General features: G+C 38.5%; 1 protein-coding gene across 1 annotated transcript in view; it reads left to right on the plus strand.

The window, feature by feature from the left end:
- Positions 1-16,777, plus strand: part of PTPRN2 (protein tyrosine phosphatase receptor type N2) — a gene marked incomplete at both ends in the record, with an annotated part of 676,226 nt that overhangs the window by 649,905 nt on the left and 9,544 nt on the right. Inside the window, 2 exons of the mRNA XM_080609627.1 lie at positions 1,403-1,456; positions 3,517-3,581. Coding sequence (XP_080465753.1) covers positions 1,403-1,456; positions 3,517-3,581 — 119 coding nt within the window. The remainder of the gene's footprint in view (positions 1-1,402; positions 1,457-3,516; positions 3,582-16,777) is intronic.

Raw genomic sequence — 16,777 nt, forward strand, 5'->3', positions numbered from 1 at the left:
AACAAGTTTGATTTGAAACTTAATAAAAAGCAGAATGTGAAAACACAGTTTCTTGGGACAACACCAACATGTTCGTGACCTGTTTGGGTTGAGTTCCAGGTATCTTGACTTCTTGTCAGATTTAGAAGTTTAGGCATCTTTAGTCTATACTGTAGGCAATGTTTAAAGATATATGCATGTTTTCACAGCACAGATGTTAGTGAATAGATGAACAGCCAAGAACTAAATGATTCAGTAGGTTAGTTATGCTTTAAAATTCATAATATCATTGTACCACAGTTGCCAAACTCCAGCAGCTCACTTCAGTTTAGCAGTTAATATCCTATATAACACTTCTGCTGAGCTAGGAACTGTTGGAGGGTCTGGGCACCCCTTGGAAGCTACCCTATGAAAAGGTTTTATAGGAAACCTTCTAGCCCCAGTAAACTCAAACATCTCATCAAGTAAATTGAATGAAAGGTTTTGATTTCCTGGAGCAATGCTTTCCTGGTTTAGCCTGTATTCAGCTTGCCTTGTTAACATATGTGTGCATATTTTATGTTTTTTGGGGCTTGTAACATACTTGACATGCAAAATATATCCTAGAGGAGAAGAGAGAGTTTGGGATTTTGTTTTTTGTAAGGCAATTTAAATAGATCTAAACCAATTTTGTGGACTCTATTCCTAGACTGAATATCTTGGTTTGCTTCAGCACCAGTTAATTCCTTCATTGAATTTACATACCAGCAGACCTGTTCTGTAGCTGTACTTTTATTGATTGATTTCACATAGATTCTCTTGCCACTGAGAATGTATAACCACGAAGGTGTGAAAGACAATAGTGTGTAACTATTACAAATATAAGACTTCAGCACTGGAACCAAAGCAGTAAAGCTTACTGATGGGTTTAGTTATTTTGACCACAGTAGATTACATTTTAGAATTTTGTGAGAAACTTTTCAGGAGAGTTGGTATTTCTCTTTCTGGGGAGAACTGGTTTAACAAATCAGCACGTATTATACAAAGTATACTGGCATAGCTTTTTTAGTTTTGGATTCAGTTTGATGCTCCTCGATATTTCTTTGAAAAAGCTCATAAACTCAGAGTTGGCTTGAAAATTAAAGCATCTCAAGATAATCTTAGTTTTGGAGCTAAGACATGAGACAATTGAGAAAACAACTCATTTATTTTGCCTAGCCATCAGTGATAATGGGATGTTTTCTGGGATTTCTGCAGCAGCAAAGCAGAATTAAACTTGAAACAAGATTATGTATGTAACAACTGCTTATTATATAAGGAAATTATCAACCTCACTCTTTAAAGTCTGCAATATTTGGTTTTTCTTTTTGCTTATTTTTGACAGTTGGCTAAACAAGCAGTATGTAATATGCTCAATTAATTATTTGTGTCTGTTTTATTTCAGAAAAGTAAACAAGTGCTACAGGGGTCGCTCTTGTCCAGTAGTTGTTCATTGCAGGCAAGTACAATTTCGAAAATAGCTTTAGAGAGATTTTTATGTGTAAGAATTTAATATAGACATAAACAATATGCACAAATTAAAACTTTAGATGAATCACTAAATGGATAGTGAGATAGGCTGAAGGTATTACATGTAATTCAATGGGGTTTTAATACTAATTTATAGTTGGGATCTGTTTTCATAATAAAATAATCCTTTCCTATGATTTCATAGGTGTTGTGCCAAGACTTGTTAATGTATAGCCACTCTTTCCGATATAAGTAACATTTCAATTTCATAAATCTCCTTCAAAATGATAGTGGTTGCTTGCATTCACTCCCAGTTTAGTCTATTTTATTAACATTCAATTGTGTTTTATTTCTTCTTTGCTTGCTTTTAGTGATCATGGTAAGAGGAGAGCAATGTCAGGGAGTAAAAACCTTCTCAGAGATTAAGTAATCCTTTAAGCGCAATTTATCTTTAGGACTGACAGTCTGATAGATGCACACAAAAGCTATTGGGCAGGCCAATGGAACACTTTGTAATAATAATGTTAATGTTTGGTTTTGCCATTGGAGATTCTAAGGAGAATGTTGCACTCATTTATTGATTATATTCTTGTAGATAAGGAAGATAGAAAACCAGCCCTGCTAAGAGGCAGGTTGTTTGACATGTGACACTCCACTTTGGGTAGGAGTGAGGAGGGAGAGGATATGTTTCTCACTTGTGGCTCAGCAGGGTTCCACTGGTTGGAAGGAGGCCCTCTGCAGAGGTGAATGCTCTGGAGGAGGCTTGTCTGCATTGCGCTCAGGAAACCTGAGAAAAGAGACATGTGATGCAGAATGCAGAGCCTTCAGTTTCTTCCTCTTTCCTTACTGTAATGGATGGAAATGTCTACTATCAGCTCAGTAGTTTTTGTTTTTATTGGGCCTGATCACTGCCTTGTTTCTCATTATTCAGCTTAACTAATAAGATTGTGTCTTTGTTCCCTTCATAGACATAAAAAAAAAATTATTACCATTACCTCTTTTTCTCTAAGCAGTGATCTAGTAACTGAAAAAACCTGAGTCTACAGAGACTTAACAAAAATTAAGTTTCAGAGCCTGCCTGTATACAGAATGTGATAACGCACTTCACGCTGTTCTATTATTTTTCTTTTCATTAATTCTTGTACACAAATTGAGCTATCAATAAAAATAATGTCTTAATTAATAAAACTACATACCAGTCTAATTGGTCACACATGCACCTTTGTAAAAATTTTGGGGAGGGAAAGAATAAAAGCTTTTACTTAAAGTCTTAATTATGTTTGCTAACAGCAGCTCTAAAAGGGCACCACGCCGGCAGTTACACGTTGCTCTCTGAAAGGCACACAAGCTGCATTCAGATGAGGAAGCATCCCCTCTCCCAAGGCTTGGTCTCACATCTCTGAGGAAGGGCTGATGGTACAAACAAAAGTTAAAGCTGTTTCTTAGGAATTGCACAATATTTTTTCTGGTTTTTGCAACTAAGTAGGAATTAAAGGGAAAGGTAAAAAGAAAGACCAAACCTCTTGTGATGTATAGTGAAGAAAGATTACCCTCAGTAATCAAAAGTCCCTCAGTAATCAAATATTTTGGTTCTTGAACAGGTCCTTATATGCATTCTCTCTGACTACTGTGTTAAAAATGCAATCAGCGACATTGTGGGATGTTCTGGATAGTGTTCTGATCTAACTTATTCTGTGGTTCTTAATCACGTATACAAGTGACTATAAGGTCATTATATGTACACTTTTTGAACAGAAATGGTGTCCTGTTTTAGGGTTCGTGACTTTTCCACTGTTTAAAATGCTTTTCTTGCATAAGCACAACTTGGCTTAAAAAAGTCAGAACAGAGCCCTGTTACCTGTGCAGGCTAATAGTTAATGTTCCACAAACAGCTTGTGTTAATTCAGTGCAAGCTTTCTCTCCTCTCTCAGTATCCTACTTTAGCCTCTTGATGTGTAACAGTATAACACTGAGGGCAGGTACCTTAATGTTAAGTCTAGATGCACATTGATAGGCTTTCTGTTTTTCTTTTTCCTTTTCTGTTGGCAGTGATGGTGCGGGAAGAAGTGGAACCTACATTCTAATTGACATGGTTCTCAATAAAATGGCCAAAGGTGAGAATCAAAAGGCTTGTTACTTCCTTGGTACTGAAAGATGTGCTTGTGTTGCCATGACAACACAGGGAGCAATACTCACGGAAAATCTGAGAATAAATTAGAGGCAAATTGTACTCTTTCATGAGCATTCTTAAGTTTTATTTTCATAGCAATTTCAAACAAGAAACCCAAATGCAAATGCTGTGTGAATGAGCAGGTGGTTTTGTGCTGTTGAGAAGTACTTGAATTTTTAAACTTCTATAAAACAGTTATTACAGGTTTTAGAAGAAGATACCTTGGGGCTGTATAATCCTTATTTACTAGGTAAGTGAGTTAGGTCCTGGGCTGCTTCACGAGTGTTGCCCAGTCCTCTGTCACCTATCCATCCGTGATGGTTGAACACCATTACTTTTCTTTTGCCTAGAAGAGACGGTACCAGACAGGGCCTCATGTGCTGCACAAATTTTTCTCTTAGGTGGAAAAGGACTGTAGTGAACAGGATAGAGGACTGAAAATAAATCATCTAATACTCTGTTCCCAGTGCTGCCACTGTCCAATATTAAACAATTTTTTAAACTTTTCTGTTCCTGAGTTTCCTTATCTGTAAAATGTAATTTTGTGAAGTGGAAAATTATATGTCAACATAAATGCATACTGTTGTTTCTTGAAAATGAAGTCTATAATTCTCCAGAGATTGGGGCCATTTCTTTACTTTTTACTGATAGGTAAATGGTTCATGGTGGGAAGTACTTGAGATATCCTGAAATAATCTTTGTATGTTAGAACTAAACCAAATTTTTAATACTGATACTGTCTTCAAAAGAAGGAGGCTAAAAAGTGGGAGTGTTCAAAGACTATTATGTCTTTTAACCTGACTGTAGCTTAAAACACATAATAGTCAACTTCATTCATGTTTTGTACCCCTTCTTCATTCCTTTGACCATGTTTGTATCACAGTTTCATAGAACTGCATTTTAAGAGGAAGAGAAATTTTAGGATGTTGAAGATAAACAAAAAATAGTAATTTTCCTTTTTTACTTCTTAACCTGAGTTCTTAAGACACCTTGATCTGGCATTACACAGATATGTGTATTTAAAGAAAAAATATTGATTGTAAAAATGTATATTAATTTATAGAGAGAAATGGTATTTAATTCTTTGAGTTCTAGTCACTTTACAGTTGTTTAAAATCTTCTAGCACAGACATACTTTTACATGTAGTTTAAAAACATACTCCATGCTTCGCGGTCATCAGCTATTGCATCCTGCGTGTCCCAGCCCTGTGGGACATAGTGGCATCCTGTCCCTTTAGAAAGAAGAGTTTAGTGTTTTCTTTCTCTCCAGATTCTGTTAACATGTCTCATTGAACATGGACTGAATTTTCTGCCTGTGAGCATCATGTGGAACTGGCAGCTCATCTTAAAAAGTCGTGTGTTTTCCTTCTCCTTAGCACTATACTGAAAATAAATTTTTCAGTGGGATGTGATTAGTTTTTGCTGCTCGTTGGAAAATAGGGTTTCATCCTGTGGAGGAATATGGAGATATTTCCGATGCTTGTTACGTGCCATGTGACAACCCAGTCTTGAAAAATGGAAGCAATGGTATGTAGTAAAATTAATGTAGACCTTTGTTAGGTGTTTGTTCTGCTCATTTCAGTCATCAGCTGTAATGAAAACTAGATTTAAAATATATGCAACTTACTTGCATAAAGAAGTAAATAGAAGTGTTTTCTAGCTTGGGGCTTTCAGCCACTTAAGGGAGGGTTGACTTTGTTGTAAAAGCACTGAAGAATGCCATTTATTGACTCCATTGTACCATGTAATGTCAAATTCCATTTTAAGTGTGGGCTTAGCTTTTCACAATGCCAGACAAGTCATGTGAAACTGGCCAGAGAAAGGCGTCACAGGGCTTTTTGGAGATCGGTCACCTCCATTTTGTTCTTGACCTGCTCCCCTCTGCCCATGGGGGTGTGCGATGCAAAATCCCCTGACCTGGTGCTTTGGCTGGGGTTTAAATGAAAGATCAAAGGGCAGAGCGGGCATCTCAGCCCTGCTGAGGTGGGCCTTTCCCAGGCTGTCACACTGTGCGGCCGCCAAAGGTTTTGTTCGGGCGGGAACCGAGGCCCAGCCTGTGCGGCCGGGGCCCTCTTTGTCTGGCCTGAGAAGCTGGAGGCCCAGGTTGAGGATCCAATGTTCATCAAATGATCAAAGGCCTGAAGCCCTGGACATGAAATCTTTCTTTCCATTTCCTTTTCTTAGAGAATGAATTGCACAAGTGGCAAAGAATGCCCTTTCCAAAGCTTTTATGTGGAGTGCGAGGGCTAACTTCAGAGTCCTTCAGCGCTAAACATAAAAATGTAAGTGCACTTTCAATCTGGGCCCAGCTGCAAGGCCAGCATCTAGTAACATTTCTTTCAAAAAGGCTTTTAAGGATTAAGGCCTTCAGTCTTTCAGGAAAAAAAAAAAAAAAAAAAGAAACAACAAAAAAAAAAACCACGCCACCCAAAAACCCGGACTTTTAAGAATAAACTTAGAATAATTTGAGTTTCTTGTTCCACTGTCTGGTTTATTAGAAAGTAGACAATAATGCATTTTTAAATTAAAGTAAATAGAGGAGTACTTAGTTTCGGCAGTGGGAAAGTAGAAAGCAATCAATAAATGCCTTGGCTCTTTAGTGAGGTTTTTAATAGGGTAGGAAGAGAAAAGGAGCTCTTTTTTCATGTGATGATTTACTTCCCTGCATTCTCTTAGACAGTTAACTGTAAATGCCTTTGTCATTTACAATTTCTTCTTCTACTGCTCATTGAATTAGTGCTAACAGTCTATTAAACATGTTATAAATTCATATCTTCAACTGTCTTGCCTGTTGCCATCCCTCCTATTATTTTAAATGCTGAAAACCACCAGCAAGGGACCTCTTCCTAAAGCGTAAAGCAGAGGAAAAGAAATCAAGTTGGGGAGGGTTTTGTGCTTGACACTCACCACGTCAGTGTGATGGTCTCAACCCCTTTGAGAAAGCAGTAAAGAGTGTTTTAAAAAGCAAAGCACGTTATTTCAGTGCACTTGCAGGGCAGTAAAATGGGTACCGAGGGTAGAAATGCCCCCTTGGTGTACCTGGGGGGGTTGAGCTGACAGGAGGACACACAAGAGCTCACATGGAGCTCGCAGGAGCTCTTGCTCAGCAAACACCCTTCTGCCTTTGAGAGCCACACAGCTGGCCTGTGGGACTCCCTCTGGCTCTGCCGAGCATCAGGAAGGATTTCCTGTTGGGTCACATTTTCAATGAATTTCACTGTCCTTACTGTCCTTACAATCATTCCTGTCTGTAATGATTGCATCTGTGCATTCAGTCCAAACAGCCACATTAAATAATCTCATTAGATACTGGAACACTCAACAAAAAGCAGTGTTCATTCAGTGCTATCTTTCCTATGTGGTGTCAGCAGATAGTTTTAAATGGAAGCGTATCCTTTTGTCTAGTTGTTCCAGTAACTTTGTGCTGCTATTTATCATGTAGTTTGTTACTATGATTATTTTTATTGCTAGATTCATTTGCACAGTAGTTAAAAGACACTGATCCTATACCTATCACAGAAATAACAAAAACTAAGTGGTATTGAATCTGGCCTTACAGTAACATGCTTAAGTACTATTTGATGTGTTTTAACTATGACAGCTATCTAACTACAATACTATTTTTACATGGGTGTTACAATTTTAATACAGTCACCAGATCACCTCTCATTTCCCTGATAGACAGCTTAAGACAAGTTCAGTTTTGAGTGAGAAGTTAAGAAGTGATTTATTTCAACTTCATGTGCACTTCCATGATTTAAATAAATAGAGAAAATTATAATGGATTGTTTTTGTAGATAACAATGCTTGCTGAATTTTTGACAGAGGCTGTTTTTCTGAGGCTGATTTCTACTGAGAATTTCAATGTTCTCAATATATTTAAAAGTTTGATTCTTTGTAACTAAGGAAGATAAGCTGATTTAGGTTTAGTTCTACTTTATATTCCTTCCTCACCCCAAACTCAGAGTAACTCTGAGCTGATGAGGTTTTTTCTTTTTGTGTGATCTGGAGGAAAGTTGAGAATTTTCTTATTTCTTGTCTTTCCTGCAGGCTTATTGTAGTGACTAGAAGTCTGATCTATTGCAAGACATTTTTATTGAATGTTTCTGGCATGAAAAAGAAAAAAAAATGAGATTACGAGTCTTCCCACTTTCATTTTTCTGAACTGAGAAGCTTGGATAGTGTAGATAATGGTTTGATTTTTAGATATTAATCCAGCCAGCAGCTGCTTAGGGTTTGCTGACCATCTATTTTCTTGTGTTTGAGCTAGCTGGAACGAGATGAGTCAAAGGAAAGGCGAATATGAATTTTAAAGTCCTTTTAAAGTATTGCTTTCCGAATTCTAAAACCCAGCAAAAAGATTTGATTTACCAAAGCCAAACCAGCGGTTTATTCTCTCACATTCAAAAGCTTGGATTATAGTTGATGAGCGCGCACACTCTGGCCTGGGCTGGCTACGGAGGTTATCTCCCCAAGTCCTTCCCTTGCCCCCGCTACCCTATTGTCTGAGGGTCTTGTGAGTCAGCTCCTGAGCAGATGCAGTTTATACCATGACATTTTAAGGCAAAACAAAAGATTCCTTAATTCGTCCTCTGACTCATCGTGATCAAATGATTTTGGCTAATCTGAACCCTTGCTGAGGGTTTGCTTATCTGCTGTGTGGATTTAACAATCATAATGAAGTTGTGGGGTTAGCTCATCTCTGAAAGGATTTTATAAAAGAAAATGCTTGCCCATATTCATGTTAAAATGGATTCAATCTGCTTATTTTTGAGTCCTTATGCAAAGTCTGAGAAAATTCTATTGTTCAGTTGTGCCGATACAAGTCCAGAGCAGACTATTTCTGACATGCTCCTGGGGAATAAGGGGATATTTTTCAGCCCAGGATCCATCTTCTCCCATGGAAATAAAGCATACTACGTGTCATACAGTGGTTGGCAGAATATACAGTGTAAAAGAGAGATTAGGGGTTTTTGGGGGGTGGATGGGGAGAGTGCGGTAAAAGGACAAAAAGTGGAATTAGAAATAGGTGTTATTCTGCAGAAAAAAATCAGGATTTAAAAAATTAATTGTTTACATGTTCTCAGTTTGAATTGATAGTGTTGCTGGTCTTCAAGGTTTGGGTGAGACAGATTATTATCTCTAGGAAAAAGAAAAAAAATGCCGGTTGGTAAATCCAAAAAAATTAAGGTCTGCTTTGTGCACTATTGTGCTATCCACAAGACTGTCTCAGTTCTCAGCAGCAATAATGCTAAGCGTATAAATCTGAAACGTTGCTATTTCAATTTCTGAAGGAAGTTGTTAGTGTCCATGTAAACGTATCATATGTTATAAGGCTATTTTTTCAAATGAGCTTCATTTATGTATTGTAACTTTTATGTAATGAGTTACCCTGGAAACACAATCAGGCAAATAATGCTCATTCTTGCAGCCTTTCCCAGCAGATAATTAATCACAATGAGAGCTGGGCCCCCAGCTACATGCAAAAATGTATAGCAAATGTATAGGGCAGTGTTTTACGGTCCAGCCTGTGATGCTCAGGGAACTCTCACTATTTAGAACAGTGTTTATTTCCTTCGTAAAACACATTTTGGCATATAAATCTTTAAAGCTTTTGATTCATTGACACTAGAGAGTCATTGATTATTAGTTCATAAAATGATAAAAATGTAGCATGTTCTGTAGGCTTCTGTTGTGAAATGAAATAGTGACCATGGGGAAGATGGTGTTGGTTAATGTTTCCTAATGTTTTATGGACTGCATTTTTAGCAGGTTTCCTTTATGGCTTTTTTCAAACAAAAAGCAAACAAGTTATTAACATAACTTCTTTGGCTTTCTTCTTCTTTGTACAGTCAGGGATTACCCTAAAAGAGCCATATTTCTTGAGTTATTTGCTGTTCTGGGGATTTTATTGGGAAAAAAAATGGGACTAGGAAAGTGTGGTAGAAAGCAATCCTAATTATCCAGGGTTTGGGGCAAATGAATTGTGAAGAAAGACTGATCAGACATGGGCTATTCCTTGGGAAAGGGAGCACGAAGGGGGGTCCCCATAGAGCAGTAGAAGATCCTGAAAGGAATGTATTGATGTCAGTAAGCAGCTTGAGATAGTGACTAATTTGAAAACAAGAGGTCATTGACTGAAACTAAGGAGGAGACAAGCAGATAAGGAATTTGGGCGGCATTTTTTCACACAATGGGTAGGTTAGAATACGGAAAAGTGGAAAAGCTGGTCATAGAAGTACTGTGCTATCAGTTTGAGAAGCAGCTGGGCAAATGTTTGGAAAAGGAGGTTTATATGCAGAGTGAAGAACTACTTTTTTTCTGTAGCTAATCTCATGTGGCAGTCCATAGAAGGATTTGAAGAGAAGTGTTTAATTGACCAGATGGTAGTCTTCTGGCTGTAAAGGGTACAATGTATATTACCTAACTAAAGTGTAATTATTCCACAGGTTCTATAGCTGCACCAGCCTAGTCACTTTTAAGTATAAACTTCATTAAAGAATGAATCTGTAGGAGTGGCATCTTTTATTCAGGTCACTCCATGTACTGTTTTATGAAAGCATTGCTACCATTGTGCAACGTAAAATGAAAGTAATGTAAAATGTAGTTCTTACAAGTTATGAGGTTCATGAGGGTGAGCTACTTCTGTGTTCCTTGTAAAGAAGATTCAAATTTTGCAGAGGACTCAGATTTTTGGGGGCCCACTGGGGCACTTTTTAGAAGTGTCATTCTTAACTTTGTTCACATTAAGCACGTGGAGATAAAATGCCTTTCAGGTAATTCACCAGTAGTTTCTGGAAGAGGTACTAAAAGAAGAAAATCATGTAGAACTCTATGGGGGCTGGTACTGAGGAACACCTATAAGTAGGCAGTAGCTGCACATCTGTAGTTCTTGCTATGTATACTCTTTGTATGTGTGCATGTGTATGTACGTGCACATGTAAGCTGAGTTTAGATGTGTGCACTGGGATTTTCTGGAGTGACCATAGTTGATTCTGGGATATCTTGCCCCATATGGAATATAACTCATTAACTTCTATTTCATGCATGTAGCAATTTAGGCATATTCCTTTTATTTTTAACTTCTGGGGACGTGGAGGGAGTGTAAATATAAAAGAGAAACAATTCCTATATGGTATAGAATGTGATGTTGCATATTCTCATGCACAGTGGAAGTGAGGAGGGGTTGGTCCTCAAATTAGCATCCATTTGCATTCAGTTACAGTGAGTGGTTTCTGCATGTTTTTTCTGCAATGACAAAGGATATTAGCTTAAAGGCTGACATGTCAGTAGTGAATCTCTCTCCCTGCAAGGCTGTTAAAATCAGTGTAAGCTTAGAAGCATTATTTTCCTGAAGCAGTTTTTAAAATGTTAGGCTGTTCCTAGGTGTTTCATCTTCCGTATCACCTTTCTTAGGATTGTGTACTGACAAAGCCATATCACTTACATTTATAACATGCATTTTTCAAGTATTAATATAAAATGTGTAAACAGTAATATTATGTAATATATACTCTCTGTGTGTATGATTGTCACAATAATTTTCATTACTTCACTTTTATTCCTTCTCCATTTATATGCTTGCTTTTCCCATTGTGTTCTTTTCATTGTGGTTCTTTTGGTTTCTGATAAAGGCAGCAAGATTTTAATTTGGGTCTTTGTTAGGTGTATACAGACATGTATTTTGTCTGAAATTACAGGCAGTTCACTAATTCAGGTATATGTTGGCTCGATCACTAAATATATGGACGCACACAGATTTCGTTCATCTCAGAGACAGAATAAGCTTTTAAGGAAAATGCCAGCCTGAATACATTTATCTTTTTTGTTACCTTTAAAAGTGTGTCCCTCACTAGGTTTTTGCTGATGCTTTTTTTCCTCTTTCCGTGAAAAGCATCAAATGATCCTCCTGGCCAATAGCAGAACTCCAGCAGCTACTGCAGCAGACATCTGGATAACTACAAATGAAAATTGCTTTTATTCTTGTAGTTTCTAGCTGTTGTTCAGATCCCTTTTTAACTCTTAATATTTACAAGTGTTTGTATTTAGTGGGCACTCAGACAATGCAAGTTGAAGGAAGAAAATACTCGTTTCTTCACAGCAGAGCACTATACAAACAGCAGTTACTCTTACAATGTGTTTTTCAGTTCTGTGGCCTTCCCTACACTATACTGTAACTGATTTATCTTTTCGTTATGGTTCCATTTCGCTTTTTCTTTTGTCGTGTCCATCAGAATTGCCAAACTGGGGAGGTGAGGGAAGAGGGGAAAGGAACAGACACAAAACACAGATCTCAAACACCATATATTTGGCAGATTCTAGCATTTGTGAGCCCTAAATGCAGAGTAGAAACTCAGTTCTTTTCAAGCCAGGTTCATTCCATCTAACTTTAGCCATATAAAACATCTAACATTAAGCATCTCACCTAACCTAGTTGTCTAGGTCTCCTCAGTCATCAGTGGAGAATGATACGCACCTCTGGAGAATAATTCTCAGGCAAATGAATTGCCCATCAGAGCTTCCCCTCTCTCTCTTAGCTGTTGAGAGAGGAGATGACTAACTTCGATTTGAACTTCAAGGATGGCTGGAGTAGATGAGATGAGGCTGGGCCTTTGAGACTAAGCTGGTTAGTAAATATTACCGGTATGCCATTAAAACTAATGGTCAGTGAAGAAGTGGTGTTACACCCCCCCTAGTTATGACCCTTTCTTCTTTAATCAGATTGAGTTTGCCCCTCATATGGTGTGATTAAATATTTCGCTGCAACATTAAGTACTCAATGGGGCAGACACTTGCTGGAGCAGCTACAAAAGCCATCCTTTAGAAGCTGTCAGTGGGAAGCTGGAGGCATCTAGGGCTTTAGGGGCGTTGCAAATCTGTAGCATACCTGTGCTACATCCAGCTAGCTTGGGCACTGGAAACAGCATAGCAATGGCAGTGTAATAGTCCATGAGTACTTATTTACCTCCAAATGCCCCAGAGGTAAATCAGGGCCGCTTCTCTTTCTATACGCTGTCACAGCCACCAGTATAGATTGGGCCTGTTTCTTGTGTTGGGCTCCTGGCAGGCCTGGATCTAGTCACTGTCTGTCCTTTAGGATGTTCCTTTCCTTTGGTTTCCACAGTTCACAACCTTCTTGCTAAGGCAAAGCTGAATGCAGAAAAGGGGCAGAAAATGCTGCACTGTAAACCCAAGAAAGCCTGTTTGTCAGAGTCCTCACACTGGGAGGGGAGAAAGGCAGCATAAAGCTGTTGTGCATGAGTTTGCTTTGACCATGAAGCATCATTTTAGGCATGAGTCATGCAGTCATCACCCAAACATGAAAAACACTTGTATTCTTCCTAAACACAGACACACTGTGATGAGACAGCTCATCGTCCTTGCTGACGCTTTATTTTTGCACTAATTTTCTTTCTTATGTGTATTTTTGCTGTTTCATAGTATTACAAGTGATTCTTCCATGGCGGTCCCAATTGCCTGTGAATACTGTGCCACATGTGACTCTGAGGCTAAAAGGCTGCCAATCATGCAGCGTCTTCCAAGTGTTAATTGGATCTTTTTCAGCTTCTAGCAACATCAGCAGAAAGAACTGTATTAGGGACTCTTCCATTGAGATTATAACAAGATGGGTTTTAATCTGACCTAACAAGTCCCTTTACCCTTCAAGGCCTAATTCAAAATCTATACAATATACTAAATATAAAAAAAATGCATTAAGCAGGTAATATCTGACTAGAATGGTTTTGAATACTTCCTGTTGCAAAAAGAAAGGCACTTCACAGCTCATTTCTGTATTCCCCTTAGTGCTCCATTTTTTTTCTGTTGGGACAAATGCTTATTGCCACACAGATCATCATTATCTCAAGGAGAAATGGTAACAGTGCTAATAATCCCCCATTTACAACAGCTCATCAAGACTCCTACATCATATATTCAGCTTTGTGATCACTTTATGATCAAGGGGAACAGAAAGAGGGCTGAGAAAGGTGCAAAGGGTATTGGAAAAAAAAAAATAGAATATCTATCTAGGTCCTCACCTCTCTAGTGTCCAAGTACCTTGTACCCATTAATGGATTTGCCTTCATAACAACTTCCTAGGTGGGAAAAAATAGTTCATTGTATAAATGATGGTGTGAAACATAGGGTGAATTTAATGATTTAACCAGCATGTTGCAGGAAGTCAGAGTCTCAGCCTGGAAGAAAATTCAAATGTATCTAAACATAGCCATCCTTTAGGACTCACATTAACAAAATTATAGCCGTTATGCAGAGTTGTAATCATATCTTTTTGAGAATATATACTGGTAGATCTGAAAGTTGTTCACAGCTAGAAAAATCCTTTTTAATTTAATATTCATGAGTGATGTGTATGAAACATTCACAAAGAAAACTCTTCGGTTTGGGTTATTTAAAAAGAAACCCCCCACAAATAACGGCTTTGATGAAGTATTTAAGGATCATTTTATTTTTATAAATACACAGAAAATTCAGAGCCTCTAGAATCTAAAATATTCCTTTTAATACAGTGCTTTAATATAAAATTCTATCAGTCTCACAGAATCTACTGCTGCAGTTTCATTAGTAATGAATAAAATAGGACTTTTGACTTTGCTTTCAATGCAAGTATGTTCAAGCCTATTAGGTAAAACTAAAATCTCAAACTTTACCTTAATTAAGCCAAAATTTTCATACATTTATGTAACAAATGCTGATTGTTCTTATAACTGAAAAAGATAATAAACCCAGCATGTTTTCAGGTGCACAAGCTCCATAGTTTGATAAACCTGAAAAAAACTTTTAATGCCTTCATTTTTCTTTCACAGCTGATATATTAAAAGATATTACCCCTCTTGACAAACTTTGTCTGTCCTATTCGTGTGCCATCACAGTGACATCAGTGCTGCTATAGTGTGGAAGGGATTATCCTCCATGGGGTGTTTCTCATGTGTTTCATGCTTAGCAAGATAGGTCCCCTGCCATGTTTAAGGGAATGAGAAGAGAAGGAAGATTTCACTATAAAGTTATAAAACTAACATTACGTAATTTATGATGATTTTAAATATTGCACTCTGCTGGTCACCTCATGGAGCCTATTGCAGCAGCATTTGTCTAGTTTTTTTATTTATTGCTGGAGGAAAAGGCAATTCAACTTTTACCCATGGTTTTATGACGTGCTGGATACTCAGCTTATGCACCTATCTAACGACAAACACTTTAACCCCTTGAGATCTGCTAATCAGGAGCACCAGCTGTTAAGTGCCAGTGTGCATCTTGCATTGATGCCTGAGGGGAGAGAAAGGGTTGCAGAGGATATGACCCTAAACTTCAGAAGCTGCTTCTCTCCTTGGGGGCAAAATATCATTCAGCCTGCATCTTCTATTGTTTTCTTTTAGTTTATCCAGTTAATGTTCTTCATGTGGGTAGTTGTGTACTCACTGTGAATGCTTGAAGCCTTTAGGAAGATGATAGTTAGTTACTGAAGTTAAAGTTTGCCTTACACTGGTGTGGAAGTGCTTTTGGAGGTATTTACTCAGCTAGCTCGCTGAGCTGTTAAGGGGAGGAGGACGGCTAGCAGTATCTGGCTTATAGTGAGTTACTGCAAATGCATGTTCTGTTTAAAAGAAAAAACCAACACTGCACATTACACAGCCATTTTTCACAATACTGCTGGTACATCATTAGCTCAGTGTCACACTAAGTTACATTTATACAATCATTTAAAACAAGCAATGAAATCCATTGTGAAAAAGGAACCTGTCACAAGCACAAACCAAATTTATTCCCTGCAGAGTAAAATACAGTCATAAGGTGAAAAGGCAGTTTTGTATTCTTTAAATGCTTCCTCTTTTACTGCTCCCTTTATTTTCTGAAACAACAGTAGCACTGTTAAGCAGACAGATACATAATGGTGGGGAGAAAAGGTAAAAAATATTGCCTTTTGACATAATTTGTGTTCTCTTTTCCAGTTTTCAGTGCTCTCTAGCCTAGTATTTTTAACTCCTCCTCTAGATTATTTGTTTTACGACAATAAATTAACATCTCCATCTGTTGCTGGACTTCATAGTTAAGTAGCCTGAGCAAAGCACTTCCAATAGTGGAATATCCTTGGAATCAGTGGATCGAGTTCTTCCATATTTTAAACCACTGCATCAAACTTAGCTTGTATGTAGGATTACCAGATAAGCAGTTTTTAAAATACCTTAACAGTGTATGGATATTTTTCAGCCATCTCAGTAAAAGTGGGATTTGACCCTAATATCCTTAGGTGCAATATAGAATCATAGAATAGTTAGGGTTGGAAAGGACCTTAAGATTATCTAGTTCCAACCACCCTGCCACGAGCAGGGATTCATCACATTAGACCATGTCACCCAGGGCTCTGTCCAACCTGGTCTTGAACACCGCTAGGGATGGAACATTCACAACTTCCTTGGGCAACATATTCCAGTGCCTCAGCACCCTTACAATAATGAACTTTTTCCTTATATCTAACCTGAACTTCCCGTGTTTAAGTTTTAACCCATTACCCCTTGTCCTGTCACTACAGTCCCTGATGAAGAGTCCCTCCCCAGCATCCTTGTAGGCCCCCTTCCGATACTGGAAGGCTGCTATGAGGTCTCCACACAACCTTCTCGTCTCCAGGCTGAACAGACCCAACTTTCTCAGCCTGTCTTCATACAGGAGGTGCTCCAGTCTCCTGATTATCCTTGTGGCCCTCCTCTGGACTTGTTCCACCAGCTCCAGGTCCTTCTTATGTTGAGGACACCAGAACTGCACACAATACTCCAAGTGAGGTCTCATGAGAGCAGAGTAGAGGGGCAGGATCACCTCCTGTGACCTGCTGGTCACGCTCCTTTTAATGCAGCCCAGGATACAGTTGGCTTTCTGGGCTGCGAGCGCACACTGAAGCTGGCTCATGTTCATTTTCTCATCAACCAACACCCCCAAGTCCTTCTCTGCAGGGCTGCTCTGAATCTCTTCTCTGCCCAACCTGTAGCTGTGCCTGGGATTGCTCTGACCCAGGTGTAGGACCTTGCACTTGGCATGGTTAAACTTCATAAGGTTGGCATCAGCCCACCTCACAAGCGTGTCAAGGTGCCTCTGGATGGCATCCCTTCCCTCCAGGGTATCAACCGAACC

This window comes from Psittacula echo (genome assembly GCF_963264785.1).
Source record: "Psittacula echo genome assembly, chromosome: 2".
Classification (NCBI taxonomy): domain Eukaryota; kingdom Metazoa; phylum Chordata; class Aves; order Psittaciformes; family Psittacidae; genus Psittacula; species Psittacula echo.